This window comes from Chionomys nivalis, chromosome 4 (genome assembly GCF_950005125.1).
Source record: "Chionomys nivalis chromosome 4, mChiNiv1.1, whole genome shotgun sequence".
Taxonomy (NCBI): Eukaryota; Metazoa; Chordata; class Mammalia; order Rodentia; family Cricetidae; genus Chionomys; species Chionomys nivalis.
This window is the reverse complement of record NC_080089.1, coordinates 103,985,857-104,004,291: the sequence shown is the minus strand read 5'-3', so window position 1 is coordinate 104,004,291 and position 18,435 is coordinate 103,985,857. Positions and strand designations below refer to the sequence as shown.

The window sequence follows — 18,435 nt, the reverse complement described above, 5'->3', positions numbered from 1 at the left end:
GCACAAGCAAATGTAACACATCTTAAACAAATATTCTATTCTACAACACAGCCCCCTCCCTTTTTCCCCCCGATTTTTTATTTTTTACTTTTTTGAAACAGGGTTTTCTGTAGCCCAGTCAAGCCTTGAAAGATGAGCTTCTGGTCTCTATGCCTCCACCTTTTGAGAGCTGGGGTTTATAAGTGCGTATCACCATATCCCATTGATGGGCACCAAACTCAGAATTTTGTGCATGTTAGGTGAGCACGCCAACAACTGAGCTACCCCCAATGAGCTATTTTTTATTTTCAAAAATTTAAATTTTTATTTCTTAAAATTATGTGTGTGTGGGGGCAGGTCCTGCAACCGCTATGAATTCTATAAAAGGTGCAACTAAAGCCTAGAAAGGTCTGGGCACTTAAAGTTAATCAACGAGTTGCCAACAAAATCAGGATTCAAATCCAGTTTCTCAGTATTCGCTTTTCTGGTTCATATCTTTTGTGCATGTGAGGTCAAGAGGGTCTTTATCTGTCTAGTCCCTTCCCGAAAACAGAGACTGCCCTCAAACACTGGAACCCAACCACACGCTGCTAGACTTAGCTTACAAGGTGTTAGAACAGCACCCTTTCTCCCCATCTAGTCTGGTTCTCAAACCCAGCGCACATGGGTGAAATCCTCGCTGTTTGTTTCTGCCCATACACTGCCCCTACTGTAAAGGAAAAACCGTGTGCTTGAAGCAATCACTGCAGGCTGGAGCCACAGCTCTGCTGCGACCTTAAGGAAGACTAGTGGGGCTGGGACCCTACAAAGCACCTCACACACCCCTGCACTTTCCTCTTAGAGGGGCAGCGGGTGGGTGCCAGTCAGCTCAGCCTCCCCGCCCGCCCTCTCGTAGTCTTTAAAGGCGGAAGTTACCGCTGTAGGAACCCTAGTCTAGGGGAACGTGGTGCACCCGAGCACTTTCTCAACAACACTGAGGCGGAAGCAAGGTGCCGAGGGAGTGCACTGCAGAATACGCATATCCGGGGGCCGACCCTGGTGCCGGTTCCTGCTGCTGGTGTGTAAGTAGGGCAAGCGTTCATTCCCTCAACTGGGTATGCACTAGCAGTAGAGATCGGGATGGGAGTGCATGGCCGCAATGTTGCGTTTTGAGACCAGGCCGGCCTATCCCTCACAGTCAGGGCAAACAGGCTCGGAGAGAGGGCACGCTTACCAGTGTCGTTGATAGTATCCTTGCGTATTTGGGATGGGTTGTGTTGTTGAGACTTGGAGCTTTGCTTCCTTCCGTACCTGGGAACAAGTTGCTTCTTTCTTCTGAAGCCCTGTCTTTGAGGCTGTGGTTGTTAGCAAGTGCTCAGCAGATGTTAGTTTGGAACTTACTTAGTTTGCTTGGAAGTAGAGGGGACCACCGAGTTTAAGTTTTCAGATAACTTATTTATGTTAACTTGAGTGTAACAATTTTTCAGCCTTCAATTCATGCTAATGTCTAGAGTTATGGGTTAAATTGGAGGGAAAAATTCAACTTCCAAGCAATGATGGTGCATACAGGATGTGAAGCAAAGCTCCGAGCATGTCAGTCTCCTGCCCTTCATTAATGAGTTCTGGTGTGTGGTGAACTGTTGTACAGGCCCTTGACATCCATTGGTTAAGGCACCAGTCACCACAGAGCTGGTGTTATTTCCCCCACATTATGGATGCTCAAACTGGAAGTCAGAAACAATGATTTGGCTGAGCTCACATACACTGGGGTCTGACATTAGCCCTACTCCCAAGCCCACACCCTGGCTATTAACAGGAACCAAGCTCTACCAGTTCAACCTACTTCATGTAAAAATAATAATAATTAATAATAATAATAATAACTGGCCAAGACAAGAAGAAATCAAGTAGGTGGTTGAGGGTGTGAATAGAGTCCAGGAGTGACAGACTAAAAAGCACACTCTTTTCAGGCAGCTTTTGAGTCTTTCCTCATCTCCTTTAGGATGACAACAGCATCTGAGAAATAAAACACCAGAGAACCAGAGCTCATGACTGATCCTTCTGCAGCCAGTCCAGCCTAGGGGTCACCCCGGCACCTCCCTCAGTGACTGGTATCACAAGGGAGACTTAGGAACTTGCAAACCTTTCTCTACGACATGAAACTTTGGGGGCGAATACTTTGGACCCTCCTATCTGGTTCCAGGGGAAGGAGGGGAGCCCCCCAAGGCTGGGCCCTCAACTCATGGAAGCCTCGTTCATCTCTGTCTGGGCTGTTGAGTGCCACAGAGGTGGTCAGCCACTGGACACAGGTCTTTGAGCAAAGGGGTATCCCAGAGGCCCGGGAGTCCAGTGAGTACATCGTGGCCCATGTTCTTGGAGCCAAAACAGTTAAGTGCCGTGTTGGGGATAAAAAGAGGGAGGAGGGAGAACTGGGGAACAGATATCCAGGGGGGGTTGCTATTTTATTTTGTTTGCCTCAGGGTGCTTAGCAGAGACTGGTGGAATTTGGCTGAACAGATGTTTCAGGCAGATATTCGTTCACCCAACAAACAGTTACAGTGCATTCCAGGCTCTGCAGGCCCAGGGAGGACTAAGTGGCTAGTGTTGAGTCCAGAGTCTTGAGTCCATTGTCCACACAAGAAACCAAGGGAGCCAGCCACTCACATTCTCCATGGGGACAGTTTCAGAGCCTGAGACCAGTACTTTGGACCAAGCCACTGACCCCTAAACAACTGCAGTACATCCAGGAACTGTGCAGTCATCGATTACAGAGGTAAGCAGCCATGGACAGATCTGAGAACTCTTAGGTTAGGAACAGAGAATCATCCTTCCCTAGTCCCGCCAAGTTATGGTCATGGAGGCATGAAATGTCTAAGGACTAGAGATCTATTGGGGTGAGGAAGTGGCAAGAGAGGGACTGGTATAGTAAGTTTAAAGAAGGGAAAAGGGGAGGCCTGACTGTGTCCTAGGTATTGCAGATGGGAACCTGCCTGATAGTCTTGGCCACAGTCATCGTCACTTCAGCTCTGGCCTTGTTAGTCCTGGTTCTGGTACTGATGACCTCCCTGAATGCTCCTCTTGCAGGATGCCGGTGCAGTATATCCTTGGGGAGTGGGACTTCCAGGGACTCAATCTGAAAATGGAACCCCCAGTGTTCATTCCTCGGCCAGAGACGGAAGTGAGTGTATCACTGAAATAAGTCAGGATGGAGATGAGAAAATGGGGAAGGTACCTGTGTTGCTCCAGACTTCCTCCAGGGGGTGCTGGGGCCCCATGACTGCCATTCACAGGGGCAGTGTGCCCTTCCACACTTCCTTCTTGCTGGCTAGGTTGGCTGAGCCACGGTAGAAGACTCCTCTTGCCTTCTTCCTTTGACTCTCTTCACATTCCAAGCCTCCACCCAGCTCCAAGGACTGGAAGTGACATAGAATGCTCCAAGTGTTCTCCCAGCGCTTCATCATGGTGACCATTCCTTAGGAGCTGTCCTGTAGGCCCATGGCCGACTCGACCCTTAGAAAATAAATGGCCTCCAGCAACTTAGAGAGCAGGGAGAAGTAGAGAGGGCTCTGGCTGGGCACTCGGGGGCCCGGAATGAGCAGTGTGATTTTAGAGGCTGTTGCTGCCGGCTCAGATGATGAGAGTGTTGGCCTGCCAGGCCAGGGTATCTGTGACTGGGTGACCTGCATAGGTCTGTTGTCTGGTCAGGTGATTGTCTATGTCAGTCCCTCAGATGGCCAGAGCTGGGGATTGTATGGCTCATGCATGCTGTCCCTTGGGGACACACCCTGATCTAGGAGCGATGTTTCTCTGTCCTTCTTACACTGCTCCCTTATTTTGTTGATGGCAGAACTGGGAGCTAGAAGTGGACTCTGGCGTGGTATGGGGCTGCAGAGGGGATGCTGAGCAAAATCAGAGGGCGCTAGATTTTGGAAAAGATTGTTTCTGGAAAGATTTCTTGGCAAATAAACATTTTTGGGAAAAGTCCATCCTCTTCCACTTTTGCTAGCCAGGGCCTCTGAGCTGTCTGTCCTTCACCCTTTCAATCTCTGTCCCTTGATCGGATTCCATGGTCTTCACGTAATCATCGGATCAACCTTCCTTATTATTTGCCTTCTTCGACAATTAAAGTTTCACTTCACATCTAAACATCTTCTGATCTTTCTGGAGAGATGGCTCAGTGGTTAGGAGCACTGGCTGCTCTTCTGGAGGTTCCAGGTTCAATTCCTACACAGTGGCTTATAACCATCTGTAACTACAATCCCATGGGATCTAACATCTTCTTCTGACCCCTGTGGGCACTGCATGCACACTGGACATGGACATACATACCAGCAAAATAATATGCATATTAAAAAAATTCGCTGATCACCTGGAGTACCCCCTTATCATGTGGTTGAAAGACTGAACTTCACCTCATTCCCCAAAATTGGAGCAGAACTGCAAGGAAGTCTTAGGCCTTGAGAAGTCAAAGAGCTATCAAGGAAGGGACCCATGGGCTGCACCTGAACTTCCTGACTCTCTTCTGTTTAGTACTGACATAACCTGGGACGGGGTACACTCAAAAGCAGGATGTGACCTGTCATCTTCAGGCTTTTGGAAGATTGCCCTGTAGCTTTCTCCAAATACCTGACTTCGGGCCAGGAGATTACTCGCTATGCATGGAGACTGTCAAGGCTCAGACATAGAAGGGCAGCTATCATGGTGGTATCTGGTTTGTGTGTTTGGATTCTGGGTGTTGGGTGTGAGCTTTTGGCTCCCGTGTGCCCCACCCACTCTCGGGGTGTCTGGGCCAGGAAGGCACCTTTGCTGCTTGAGGAGGGGAAGAGTGAGGATGCTGTGGTTGGGGGGCCAGGTCTGCCTCACTGTACAGACATTTCTGAGAACTCACCAGGTTCGCCCCAATGTGAAGCCACATCAGGCAGGGGTGCTTTACTAAGAAATCAAGAGGACGTGGCCTGTGGCAGAGAGTAGAGAGATTGGGTGCAGGGGAGGGGTCACGGAGTCTGTATTCTCTATCCATCAAAGGGCGGTTTTTGCTGGTGGGTGTGAAAGTCTGAAATGCAAAGTTGCAAGTGGCTTGTGGCCTGATGAGTTTTATTTTCCCTGGGGGGTGGTGAGAGGGTGGCTGAGTCTCCTGTATGGCAGTCTGTACAGTGGGAAACTGAAGTCTGGGGTGTGAGCCATTAATCCCCATCTGTGTGGTATGACTGTATCGGCTGTGGGAGCCTAGTGCCGGCACTGTTTTAGGGAGGCCGTACACCTGACTAGTGTTGGCCCACCAGGGAGATGATCCTTCTACAGGGTGCTCATGGGAAGCCTTCTGAGCCCTCGGTTGCCTCTGTAAGGCTTATGCAGCCCTTTCCCTGCCTCTGACTCCTATTTCTCTTTTGCCTCTGTAAGGCTTATGCAGCCCTTTCCCTGCCTCTGATTCCTATTTCTCTTATCTGTCACCCCATGTTTTGAATTCTTCCTGGATTCAGTTGGAACAGATGATCTGGATCTGTGACCAGCGTGGCTCAGATCCTTCTCAAAGAGCCAAGAGTGTTAGGTAGAGGGAAGGTCTTTACTGCCTCGGAAAGAATTATCTAGACTTTCTGAATGTAATCTCAACATAGATAGTCCCCAGATGGTCTGATCAAGATGAGCTTTCCATGGTCTGTGGTAGAAAGGAAGGTAAGAGGCCACTGGTGTCAATGAGGGCTCAGTCTCTCAGCCCTGCCCCAAGTGGCCATTTGCATGGATGGTGTGTGTGTCTGAGGTCAGGAATGACTCTGTGAGGTGGCTAGCCAGTGTGGGCTGGCTGAGGGGTCATCCTCCAGCCAGAGTGGGCTGTTTGTGGCCAGGAAACCCAGAGAAACTCACACCCCTAACATAGGCTGTCATTTTGCCAGCCTTTCAGCCTTTACCACAGCCTCTCAGTCACAGTCCTAGATTGTGAGCTATAAGCCCAGTCTGGTGCACACACCCAGTGTTCTCCATTCATCCCTGGCACAGGACTGAATCAAGCTCCTCATCTATAGGCAGTAGTGCACAATGGGCTTGGATCAGGGCAGGCTGGTCCAGCTCTCCTCTCTGTCTGCTTTGGACTTGTTACCTTTGGTATGAATGAACATTGCCACTGGGATTGGGGCCCTAGGAAGGACAAAATGCTTTTGAGACTCAGCAGGACAAACTTAAAAGGAAAGGGGGTTTGGATGATCCGATGCTGTTTGCTCCACTGGGCCTAGTCTTCTCATAATTTAATATCACAAGAGAGGCAACCCCTGTCCTAGATCTTCAAGTCAGGCTGAAGATCTTTGGGTTGTAGAGATGCAACCGGTCTGCAGAATGAAGATGTTCTAAAGAGGTAACTGTGTCCCTCAATCTATCAGACCCCAAAGAAGTAGGGATTTCCTGAGAAATCTCATGCACTAGTCAGCAGGGAGCTTGTCTCCCACAAAGGGATCTCACAGTCCTAACAACTTGTCAGACTGAAGCCTAGGCAATGATGACTTAGTGGTGGGCAGGACCACACCTTGACCCGACTGCCTAGACTTGCATATCCTTGGCCCGCTGTTTAAATTTTGATCTCACTTCAGGAATCTGAGATGGACTTGAAGGGTTTTCTGGATTTCTTTGTCCCTCCTCCCAGTGTGGCCCCATTGAATAAATCTCTTCCCTTCCCTCCCCTCCCCTCCCCTCCCCTTCCCCTTCAGTTCTCCTTCCTTTCCTTTCCCTTCCCCTCTTCCTCCTCTCCTTACTTCCTCTTCCCTCCTTTCCTCTTCCCTCCCATAACTTCTCCTCCCCTCCCTTCTCCTCCCCTTCCCTCCTCTCCATTCCCCTCCCCTTCCTTCTCGTTTCTTCTCCTCCCATAACCTCTCCTCCCCTCCCTTCTTCTTCGCTTCCATAACCTCCCCTCCTTTCTGCCTTCTACTTTTAATTTGGCTCTTTTTATTGGCTTATTGAGGATGGGTGGCCAGGTCTGATTTGGGGCACAGTTTGTAACCTCCAAGTCTGATAACAGAGACACTTTAGAGGAGCCAAGGAAGGCTTCTTTCAAAGGGCTTTCACCTACTGCTTTCCTCCCAGTTTCCTGAGCCTTGAAGGGTCCCTCTGTGTCGCGGCCCCCCTCGTCCAGCAAGGAGGACGCGCAACACCAGAGCTCTTCTCACTGCAGTTTTATTCAGAACCTTTTGACAGTTGTAAAATCTCTCTCTCTCTCTCTCTCCGGGCAAACCTCTCCCAGCCCTTAAGTAGGCCTGGGCCGCCAACCTCAGATTGCCAGGTGGGCACTGCCCATAGGTTCACGCATATGCAAGCAGCTGACAGTCATTGCGTGATAATAGCATAAGTCAGGCGTTAGCCATAGGAGTTCATCACAGAGAGCACTCGCTTTCGGGATCGCGGAGGGCGGGAGCCAGCACCATCAGGTGCGACTCCACGCAGCTCTCTACATTGCCATCAGGTGTGGCTTCACGCAGCTCGCTACAGTTCCCCCTTTTTGTTTTGTAAAGCTACAGGCAAGAGTAGAGGTCTGATCTGTTAAAAATGGAACATGTGCTAGTGTCCGTCCAGGTGTCATTCACCCAGAGAACACTAGACCTGCTGGTGTCTTTTTACAGAGGTGGGAGTTAGACACCAACCCACATGCAATCAGACTTGCTCTTCTTGAGGTTGATGTATGCTTACCTCAAGTGCAGTGCGCAAGCCTCGCATCCTGTGCTCGCTTCTATCTCTTTTTAGATAGCCAAACTTGGGGAGACTGTCCTGCTTCAATGGCCGTGAAGGCCTGAATGATCATAACTGCATTGCGATGCTGTGAAACCCTTATGTGACAGACGCACCACAGGCATACCAGGGAGGCAAGCACCATTAAGCCTGTTAGGGCTCCTACTCCCGCCCACTCCTTCAGATGATCCAGGAGGATAGTCCTTCTGCCAGGCTGGCATCCATGCGTGTGGAATCTGCAGTCGCAATCGTCATCCGCAGCTTTTCCAGTTGTTTTCGAATTCACTAGACCAATTACCTAAAAGATATCTAGACAATTCTTTAGACAGATTAGCTGCATGGGTTAATGTTTCATACTGAATGCTGGTCACACACAGCCCTGGATGGATAGAAATGTCTGACAGACTAGGGTATGGACTTGCGTCTCTTAACATACCCCAGCTGCCATACCCCCGTGGCACATTCATTCTTGTCAGCTGAGTGCATGGAAGACACCTTCTCGTGCACCTCTTTGGCTTCCCTAGCAGCTCAGCTGATCCTGCTTCTGCTAAGTGACCATATGCTGCATTCTCATGAGTTGTCTGATCTTACACAGGATTTAAAGATAAATGCCCATGACAACAGGTGTTGAGATTGCCAGCAGTAGGGTTCCTAATCACCATTAGACCCAACCTCCCATTTGGGCTATGGTATTCTACCAACCCTTTGGCTAAAACAGTACACACAGGTACCTGCTCTTACAATAGGGCAGTCTCTTGATTTAAATTCGCTCTGTCGCAGACTCTTCAGCAGCGTGCAGAACCTGAAACTGCCATTGCCTTTTCCTTGCCCTGCAGCTACACTGCGTTCTCGGGCAGCCCTGTGGGGTCTGTGCTCCAGCTTGTCTCAGCTCCAGCACTTGTTGCTTTGCTGATACTCTTAGCACTGCTGTGGCATCCGCCAGGCTAGGTACCGGCTGCTGAGGCAATGTGCCTTCCACCACAGCCACCTAGCAAAGCTCTGCTCCAGCTGCCTTTCTGCCCCAGCTGCATTCGTTCTGGGTCCAGACTGGTGCACGGAGTGGAGCGGAACTCAGGAAAGCAGGCTTGCTGCTCTGCAACCATTGAAGGGTCCCCACTTACACGTTTTAGGGAATTTGGGCGTTGTCAATCTGGCTACTTCCTGCTGAGCGGGGACGTTGCATTTTTACTGCCATTTTCAGCCTCGTTTGGACGCAGGTCACGGCAGCGACTGGGGAGAGGCAGAGACTCTACCTCCCCACCGAGCTGGAAGGTGGAGGCGTGGCAGCGCAGAACAGCCCTGGTTGTGCTGCGCTTCTATGCCCTGAGGCACACGCTGGGAGTGGCCTAGCGTTCTGGCCTTGTTGGTCCTCAAGGCAGGTCCTGGGTGTTTGTAGGTTCGCAGACCCTCAGCCCTGCTTGGCCTTGGAGCCGCAGCTGCTCACTCTCCACTGCAAACTCAGGAGGTCTCGGTAATTCAAACCACATGAATCTAACTCCCTTCCTTAGCGTACCTTGTTCTGCAGCAAAATTCAGATCTCTACCAAGCTTGTCCCAGGATGACACATTAAGATTGCCAGAGACGACAAACCAAGGAGCAATTGTGTCACATTCAGTCAAAAATCTTTCCAGTGCGCTCCTTAACAGCTCGTTAAGAGCCAGAAAAATCAGGTGTGATGTTGAAGCACCCATTCTAAAATCCCATTCTTTTATTTTCATTTTAAACCGTCCACTTTGGTCGTGGCTCTCATTTTGATCCGTCTGCTATAGTCGCAGATCTCATTACCCCCACTCTCCCTTCTACTGGCGAGAGCGGAAAACCCGCTTTTTTCGCGGATCCCCAGCCTTTACCTGAGGATTATCCGGTGCACCCCCTGACTGCAGCAAGTTCTGGGCTCCACGGAGAGAGGTTTGGAGGATCCCCGTACGGGCCACCAACTGTCGCGGCCCCCCTCGTCCAGCAAGGAGGACGCGCAACACCAGAGCTCTTCTCACTGCAGTTTTATTCAGAACCTTTTGACAGTTGTAAAATCTCTCTCTCTCTCTCTCTCCGGGCAAACCTCTCCCAGCCCTTAAGTAGGCCTGGGCCGCCAACCTCAGATTGCCAGGTGGGCACTGCCCATAGGTTCACGCATATGCAAGCAGCTGACAGTCATTGCGTGATAATAGCATAAGTCAGGCTTTAGCCATAGGAGCTCATCACAGAGAGCACTCGCTTTCGGGATCGCGGAGGGCGGGAGCCAGCACCATCAGGTGCGACTCCACGCAGCTCTCTACATTGCCATCAGGTGTGGCTTCACGCAGCTCGCTACACCTCTGCCCATACCCAAGGGGGTTATCTTTGAGAAGACAACCTGCTGTATGCTTGGATCCCCCACTCTCCTCTGGGTAGAAACATTTCAGCTCTGGACAACAACATCCTTCACCCTTCACTCCTAGCTCACCATGTGCTGATTACCATGTACAGTCCCAGTGGGCATCAGATGGTGGGCAGGACCCTAAACCCTCTTGCGTTCCTGCTGATGTTTGCTGAAAGTATACTTTTGCTGCAGAAGTGGGTACCGTCCAGACAGGCTCTCACCACACCTGTGCCCCTTTACCATGTTCTGTGTGTGCCACAGCCACCTGCAGGTATGAGATGTGGACAGAGGTGTGTCCCTGCCCCGTGAAGGTAACTGCTTGTCCCTTTGGTCTAGGAGTCTCTGGGAATTCCCAAACACAACTCTGAGGGTACACCAGCCACCCCTGATTTATTTATTTTCTCCCCATGGTACTAGGGGTGGAACCCAGAACTTTACATATGCTAGGCAAGTGCTCTTCCTTTGAGCTATATCCTCAACCCGAAGCCTTTGATTCTTGACCACTACGAGCTACAGTTCAGGCTCTAGGTAGGGCCTTGACCCGTGGGTGTTTCTTTATGAGCCAGTGGTGATGATCAACAAATTAGTACAGTCTCTAGAAGGATAGATAGGGACCAGGAACAGAGGGATTGGCCATCAAATATGGTTCTCAGCATTGCTGTGAGTATAAAATTGGAAAATGTCCTGACAGGCATAACTGGGGTTGATTAAGTGCACGTAGGCAGATAAGGGGTCAGGTGTATTACTCTAATTTTTACTGTGTTCTTGAGGGCAGTGCACAGTTTTGCAGATGAGTAAACTAAGGCATGCAGGGACAAAGTGATCCACTCAGGGTCCTTGCTGATGTCAGGATCATTTTGGCCTTGGCAGTCCCCACCTTTCTGTCTTCACCAGGAACCAACTGCTTGAACCTCTTTTTAAGGCTCCCCAGGAGCAAGATGGCACCCAGTCTAATCCAGACCCTCTGCCTTCCAGGAACTGGTTGAATGGATTTTAGAGGAAGTGGCCCAGAGACCCTCTGCAGTGGGAGCCCAGGGTGGTCCCCTCATTCTGGAGGTGGGCTGTGGATCAGGAGCCATTGCCCTCAGCCTGCTGAGTCAGCTCCCTGAGGTAAGCCCCCTGGCTCTCCTCTGCCCTGCCTTTATCGGACATTGAGATAGATTGAGATAGTCACTCACTGTCCCTTCCATTGACCCTTCACCCACATCCTTCTTCTAGAAGCACTGAGGGAAAGTGGCCAGAAAAGGAAGGTGTGCCCAGCCCAGCATGGCGATCACCTCTGCCTTCCACCCCTGTCTGTCCGGCTGGAGCCTAACTATAGGAAAATTTTGTTCCATCTTTCTTCCTTCCTTTCTTTCTTTCTTTCTTTCTTTCTTTCTTTCTTTCTTTCTTTCTTTTTTTTTATTTTTATTTTTCGAGACAGGGTTTCTCTGTAGCTTTTTGTTTCCTGTCCTGGAACTAGCTAGCTCTTCTAGACCAGGCTGCCCTCAAACTCACAGAGATCCGCCTGCCTCTGCCTCCCAAGTGCTGGGATTAAAGGTGTGCGCCACCACCGCCCGGCCCATGTTTCTTTCTTTTGAGGCACTAGGGGTGAGTTCTCAGACAGGCATCTCCCAGAATTCCACCTCTCTTCCTTTGTTCTTGGGGCAGAGTCAAGTCATTGCTGTGGATAAGGGAGAAGCTGCTGTTCGTCTGACCCATAAGAATGCTCAGAGGTATATGGACCGGGAGGTCCAGAGGGCCAGCACTGGGGAGTTGGACTTGGGGGCCTGGACTTCACCTTTATTCTAGTATCAAACCCACTTCTGTCTGCCTTCTGCTCTTGAGGGAGAGGTGCAATGAGGGTTGTCTGGCGTTGGTCCCATGGCTTTATGGATGGACGGACTGTGAGCAGTGGCTGTATTGCTGGTCCAAGAAGGGCTCATTTTCCCTACTGGTCCTTGCAGCCAAGGGTAACGGCTCACATCCTATGCTCACCGCCACCTCCCCATCTCTCCAGGCTGCAGTTGCAGGACAGGATACGGATCGTTCCCCTTGATATAACTTCAGGTAATCCCCCCTGCCCATGTTTTTGGGGTGGGGATCCTGGATAGAGGAATCTGGTGGGTGAGGCACTGCAGAAATGGGGTGAGGGTTTCCCAGTAAGCATCTCTGTGGACTAGTGGGCCATCTCAGATTAGCCCTTGCCGAGGACAGACAAGGAACTGTTGCTGTCTCCTTAGCTGACCTGACCCATGAAGGTCTTTTGGGGGGTGGGCGGGGTTGAGACAGGGTTTCTTTGTGTAGCCCTGGCTGTCTGTTGGCCTCTGCCTCATGAGTGGTGAGAATAAAGGTGTGAGCCCCCACCACCCAGAAACAGGGCCTTTCTTTATCTTTGGATCGCTATAACTGATAAGTTTAACTAAGGTGTGTTTACTGGCAACCCATAAAGAGATTTTCAAAGGAAAGCAGTTCAGAGCCAGGAACCTGTTATCTTAGCAGTGGGGTAGGCAAGAGGATTCCTATGAATTCAAGGCCTGTCTAAGGAGCAGAGTGAAGTCTAGACTAGCTTGGGATACAAAGTAAAACATCTCACACACACACACACACACACACACAAAAAAAAATCAAACAAAACAGCAACAACTAAGAAAGAAAATTTTAGGACCAAGATACTGTGAGCCTCTCTGTCTCCACCTGGGCTGGAAGAGGTGGTCAGCCGAGCCTGGCTTGTGGGCTGCTTTGCAGGGGCCTCGGGTTTCTAGCTCCAGTTCTGATTCTTCTGTTACCCATAGGGTCCCCTAGTTTTGTGGGAGTGTGATCTGCCTGGTTTAGTATCTGGTACAAGTGGGACCTGGACACAGCCATAAGGGGTTGGCTGAGGGCCGGTCTGCCCTCCCTATGCTTTCAGAACATACTGTTTATAAAGCAGAGAGTAGCAAGGCCAGAGGGCTGCAGAGCGAGAAGCCCTTCCTCTGCCTGTGTAATCAGGGAGGGGTTTCTGGAAGTGGCATTTGAATATTGCTTACTGAGGAGGCCTTGACAGGGAGCAGAGAGAATGCGGACATGCTAGGTGAAAGGCTGCCTGTCAGAGCATGTCCACTTCTGGCCAGCCTGCTAAGTAGTGACTCTGGCTACTAATCTTCAAGTTTGGCCAGGTCTAGAGACAGGCCCACAGTATGACTTGGGAAGAGGGACTGCCCAAGGGACAAGATGGCAAGTGGGGCTACCAACTTTCCCTTCTCAGTGGACCACTCCATTCTGTGTGTCCATTTCTTTGTCCACAGAAGGGTGCTGGACACACCTTTTGCCCTGGGGTCCCATAGACTTGGTGGTCAGTAACCCTCCCTACGTCTTCCACAAGGACATGGAACAGCTGGCCCCAGAGATCTGCAGGTACAGGGTGGGTGGAACGTTGGAGAAGCTCTACTGGGATCCTTCTGTGCTGGAGGACTTCTGTCTGGAGAAAACAGGTGTGGCCCGGAGGGACAGCAGTGTCGAGAGGCGCACGTTAGCACCACAGCCTTACTGGGACAGTTTTTGCCTTCGCACTTCTGACTCCTGGAGGTCCCTAGCCTCTCTAAGCCTCCATTTCTGCTTTGAAAAGTGGTAGTGCTTGCAGGACCATGGGAAGGACATCAGGCATCGTGATAGAAGGCACTTATGGAGGAATGTGCCATTGTACACCAGAGAGGGCGGCTGCCCCATGATGATTTACAGCCATCCTGCATTTACAAGGACGGGAAACCCAGTGTAACCACATGTCCCTCCATAGCCTAGTGACACTGGGTGGATGCTGGCTCCTCTTTTCTAGGCCCATAGAAGTAGTCAGATCAAGAGCAGGAACAGCTGGGTTCTGAGAGAGCCTCATGCCCTAAGGGCTGTCTGTCAGTGGGACTCCCATGTCCATCTGGCCCTGCTCTGGGGGGTAGGTCTGCAAGAGCGAGCAGGAAGGTAAAGCCTGCTGTCCATTTAGGAACCACTTGCTAATGGATTCTCAGCTTACCTCTCCGCCCAGGGTCTAAGTCCCAGGCCCTTTGTGGATGCCCCCTGGCCTGTCAACCCTTTCACCTACCCTACCCCAGTCTCTCACCTGCCACTGTTTTCCCATTCAGCTATGAAGACCTGGTGGCCCTGGATGGTGGTGAGGAAGGCATGAACATCATTACCCGCATCTTAACCTTGGCTCCCCGGCTATTGAATGCCTCTGGGTATGGACACCACCTCCACTTCCACTGTGTGATTGACACGTCTTGGCAATCATTGTTCCCCTGCCTCTTGCAGTCCAGATGATGTAGAAGCACAGGTCCTGGCCCTGTCTAGCTGGGCTGACCTCTCTTTCCACCATGTAGAAGTATCTTCTTAGAAGTGGACCCAAGACACCCAGAGCTTGTCAGCAGCTGGCTTCAGAGCCGGCCCCACCTGCGTCTTAGTCTTGTGGCTGTACGGAAAGACTTCTGTGGGAGGTAAGGCTACAGCTCCCGTCGCTGTACTCCTTCCGTGTTCTCTAGCAGTCCCCACCACTCGTGCATTCCTTAGAGCATAGATGGTACCCAGATACTCATCCTGTCTCCCCAGGTCCCGGTTCCTGCATGTCCGGAAGTCTGCAGCATAGTGTGGCTACTCTGAACAGCTGGCCAGGATTCCAGTCTGCTGGGGGCCTGGCTGGCCCTGCATGGAATACTGCTCAGAGGGAGGCAGTAATGCTGTCCAGAACCACAGGCATGGCCCATGGTTCTGCGATTCCCCAAGATGGATGTTGCTAGGAGACTTGGAAATAAGGATGGAGTGTTCTTCCTGGGGCAGCAAAGAACAGAGACTCGAGAGCTGGGTTTCAGGCCCAGCTCTTTCTCCTCAGTGTCGCGGTCTACTTGGTGTCCTGTGGTGAAACCGCTGAGAAGATACTGGGAAATGTGGCCAGTTAGGTACCGAGAGAACAATAAATGGTAGACCAGCGTTTGTTAGCAGTATCTGTTGGCCCTTGTCCTCTGTATAGGATTAGGCCTTAGAGCCTCCTACTCCAGTAAGTCGAGCAGACTGTGTGATAGGGGTGGGGCCCAGTGTAAGGAGAGCACATGATGGGGGTAGGGGTATGAGGCTTAATCCTGCCCTTAGACACTGTAGGGGCTGCACAGAAGAGCTCATTCTTTGGGTTAACATCGTTTACCTCCAGCCCGGGTATGCCTATGTACCCTTCCTTGACTGGGCCCAGACTGAGCATGGGGGCCATATCTGAGGATGAGGGTGGAGTTGAGGGTTTTTTGACACATGATCCTGGGGTTGCATGCCCACACTGATGTCAGTGAAGGTTTGAGACAGTAAGGTGGAAAAAACCCCACAGGACTTTTGTTTGCTTTTATTGAACTTCCTTTCCAAATGTGGAAATTCAAATTTGGAGTTCAAATAACCCACAATATATCTCCCCGGCTGATGCACCCAACCAAGTGTGGTCACTGAATCATGACCTTTGCTCCAGCTCTGGGCAGATTCACGGCTACCAGGAGGCCCAAAGATCAGGTACTGTCAACAGCAACAGGAAGCTTCTCAGTGCTGAGTGTTGATGCAAGATTGCATCTGGGTAGTTCGTCAAGTGTTGAAGACTAAACACGTCCATTCTACCTGACTCTTCCCTGCCCCCAGGGCCTTACCTAAGGTGCAACAGCCAGAGACAGTGTGCGCTGATAGGCAACAAACAGCACCACCAAAGCCAAGACAGCTGGGTACCAGGTCCAGTCTTGGAGTTGGACCCAGTTACCGCCTTTCTCCGAGGTATGGACTCTTCTCAGTCCAAGCGTGGTACAGGAAGTAGCGTTGCTTTATTCTGTTCTAGATCACCAAGGTAGAACATGCATGCTGGCATCTAGATCACCAAGGTAGAACGTGCATGCTGGCATCTAGATCACCAAGGTAGAACGTGCATGCTGGCATCTAGATCACCAAGATAGAACATGCATGCTGGCATCTAAATGCCCACAGTCCAGGCAGGAGGGTCAGACTGCTAAGAGAAGGCCTGCCTGAAGTCCCATGATACAAGGTAGCTAGGCTGAGAAAGGAAGTCAGGCTCTCGCTTTCTGGGAGTTTGTATTTCCAGACTTATATCCTGTTTAAACGATGCCTGCTGCTGTGGTTAAAGGGTTTATTTGTGTTGGCAGAGGCTGTACCGCAGGTCTCAGAGCCCCAGCATCTGGCCCTGGTGACCTATCTGATGTCTAGCACTAGATATGTGGCCCTCAAGCTGTGTCTGGCTTCCCTTGAAGTAGAGAGCCTGGGCTTTCCCTCATGACTGTTTCAGAAAGAACCTGGGAGGTAACAGGGGTACAACCAGAGCAAGGCTCCTCACCTCCTGAGCCTCCTATGCCGTTTGCCCTTTGCTTGCCAAAGCCTGTATGAAAATCGCCTTCTCTCTCTTGCCTCTGCCCTTTGGCTCTGTCTCTTTTCAGACATCAGGCTGCCGTGACCTCACAGCCGTCTGTTGCCCTCTCATCTCACAGCTTGGGTTATACTCAGTGCTGAGTTTTCTGACAGTTTTCCCTCCTGGCCTCAGTCCTATTTCTGAGGTAAGGCCTGGAGAGCCTGCCAGTATGGCACCCAAAGAGACAGTGGTGGAGAATGGCAGTGGAGGGGCAGTTGGGGTCACTGGAGCAGGAGCCACCCTTGGGACAACTTCCTTCCCAGAAGAATGTAGGGCTTGACTCCACTGGGGTAAAAGTCCAAGCCAAGTAGAGTGGCAAGGCAGAGCCTCCAGACTGTAGCTGCTAGCTTAGTTGGGCTAGACACTGAGTTGCCTTGCTGGAGCCATATGGACCCAGGTTTGGATTCTAGAGGCTGCCCCTTACCAGCATGTGACCTTGGGCAGATGACTGTGCCTTATTTAGCTTTGGCCTTCAAACCTTGGGAAACGGGGCCAAAGTGCTTTACCGCAAGGATGGTTGTGGGATTTTCTTGGTACATTGTGGGTGTTTCTGTTGCCTTGAGGTCAGACAGGGAAGGTCCTGTACCCTGCTGGGTCAGCTCAGCACCAATATGAGGCAGGCAGAGATATGGCAGTCAGCAAAGGAAAGATGACAGGATTTTAGTCCTGGACCCTTGGTGACTCCACCCACTGGAGACGGAGCTGTCAGGAGCAGCCTCTTCCTCTCCTCATCAGTTCTCTCCATCAGGGCCGTGGCAGCCAGTGGCTCCACTCTGGAAAAGCCAGACTCACATGCCCTATCCTCCTCTTTCTCCTAATGCTAGTGCCAGAAGCTTGACACAGGGAGTCCTTTGGGGACAGTGCAGGAGGATGTGGTACAAATGGTACCACCCAGGCTCTGCAGGTTCTACAGGCCCTGAGGTCTTGAGGCCAGATCCTGGGAGAGAAGTCTGTCCCCTGCTAGAGCAGGGGGAGAAGCTATGGTCTTGCCTCACAGTCGGATAATTTGTGTAACTTCCTATGGCTTATTCCTTGTGGCCTATTCAGCTGCCTTATTAAAATGTGTCCCCAGCTACAAGAAGTGCACCCTTTCCTGCAGGCCCGCTTCCATGGACCCTGGGCATCTGTTCCCAATCTCTGTTCTAAACTTTAACTGGATCTGCAGTACCTGAGCATGGTCTCTGCCTTGCAGAGTGCTGTCTGAAGAGGTGGGGGAAGACATCTCTGAGAAAAGCCCCAGGATACCGCTCCCTGGCCCCATAAGTAAGCTTCTATCAGGGGCCCCATAAGTAAGCTTCTATCAGGATAAAGAGTTTCACCACTGAAGGGCCTGAGAACTGCTGGGCCCAAGTGGGAAACCCTTCAGTCTCTGCAGCCCAGCCCCATCTTTCCCCATCCACCTTCAGATTCTTTACTGCCTGGACCTCAGCTACCCTGCGGTACCTTCCTCCAAATACTTCCCCTTTCCCCAGTAATGCATCCTTCTGGAGTTCCCTTGCCCATCAGTGCCAATCCAGGTCATACCTGCTAAATCCTAGCACACTTGCCCTGACTTTGTGCCTTCCCCTACTCATATATCTGGCTCCTGAATTTGGAAACCTTCTGGTCTCTTTCTGGGAGCCCTGTGAGAGTGGGACTTGCAGGTTTAGTGAAAGTCCATCGATAAACTGACCCCATATCCATTTTCTACACGAGGCTAGAACTTCCCGAGTGGCCCAAATCTGACCTGACAATAGCACTCACATATTCTAGTCAGCAGGGAGAGGAAACCGTGAGCTCTGGCTTCTTGCCTGAGCCAGGCAGCTGCTCAAGCTGAGCCATAATCTCTTTGAGGGCTCCAATGCACCTGATCCCCGCCCCACAGCATGCCAGGAGAACAGGCTGTTCTTGGTGGCAGCAGGCGCAGGCGCCAGGCTTTCTGGAGCTCTAGGCCTTAAGCAGTCGAGGTGGTGGCTAGGATGGTGGTCTGGTCTCTCTTTGTGAACTCTCTGCCCTGAACAAGACCCTGGGTTTGAGACAA

At 51.1% G+C, this 18,435-nt stretch overlaps 1 protein-coding gene across 6 annotated transcripts; it reads left to right on the top strand.

Annotated features, from left to right (window-relative positions):
* The first annotated feature begins 1,002 nt into the window (after nt 1-1,002).
* Hemk1 (HemK methyltransferase family member 1) lies at nt 1,003-16,031 on the top strand. Of its 6 annotated transcripts, XR_009057016.1 has the most exons (12): nt 1,014-1,036; nt 1,961-2,345; nt 2,640-2,731; nt 3,043-3,136; nt 11,000-11,134; nt 11,675-11,739; nt 11,856-12,073; nt 13,291-13,399; nt 14,119-14,214; nt 14,356-14,469; nt 14,582-15,520; nt 15,644-16,031. XR_009057016.1 is itself a non-coding variant. In XM_057767992.1 (11 exons), the coding sequence occupies exons 2-11, from the start codon at nt 2,115-2,117 to the stop codon at nt 14,616-14,618; spliced, it is 1,191 nt and encodes a 396-aa protein (XP_057623975.1). In that variant the 5' UTR covers nt 1,003-1,040; nt 1,961-2,114; the 3' UTR covers nt 14,619-16,031. The 6 variants fall into 6 exon arrangements, 5 of the variants coding, with proteins under 5 accessions (XP_057623975.1, XP_057623976.1, XP_057623973.1 ...); XM_057767992.1 differs by having other exon boundaries at nt 1,003-1,040; nt 14,582-16,031; XM_057767993.1 differs by having other exon boundaries at nt 12,024-12,073; nt 14,582-16,031.
* The last annotated feature ends 2,404 nt before the right edge of the window (nt 16,032-18,435 follow it).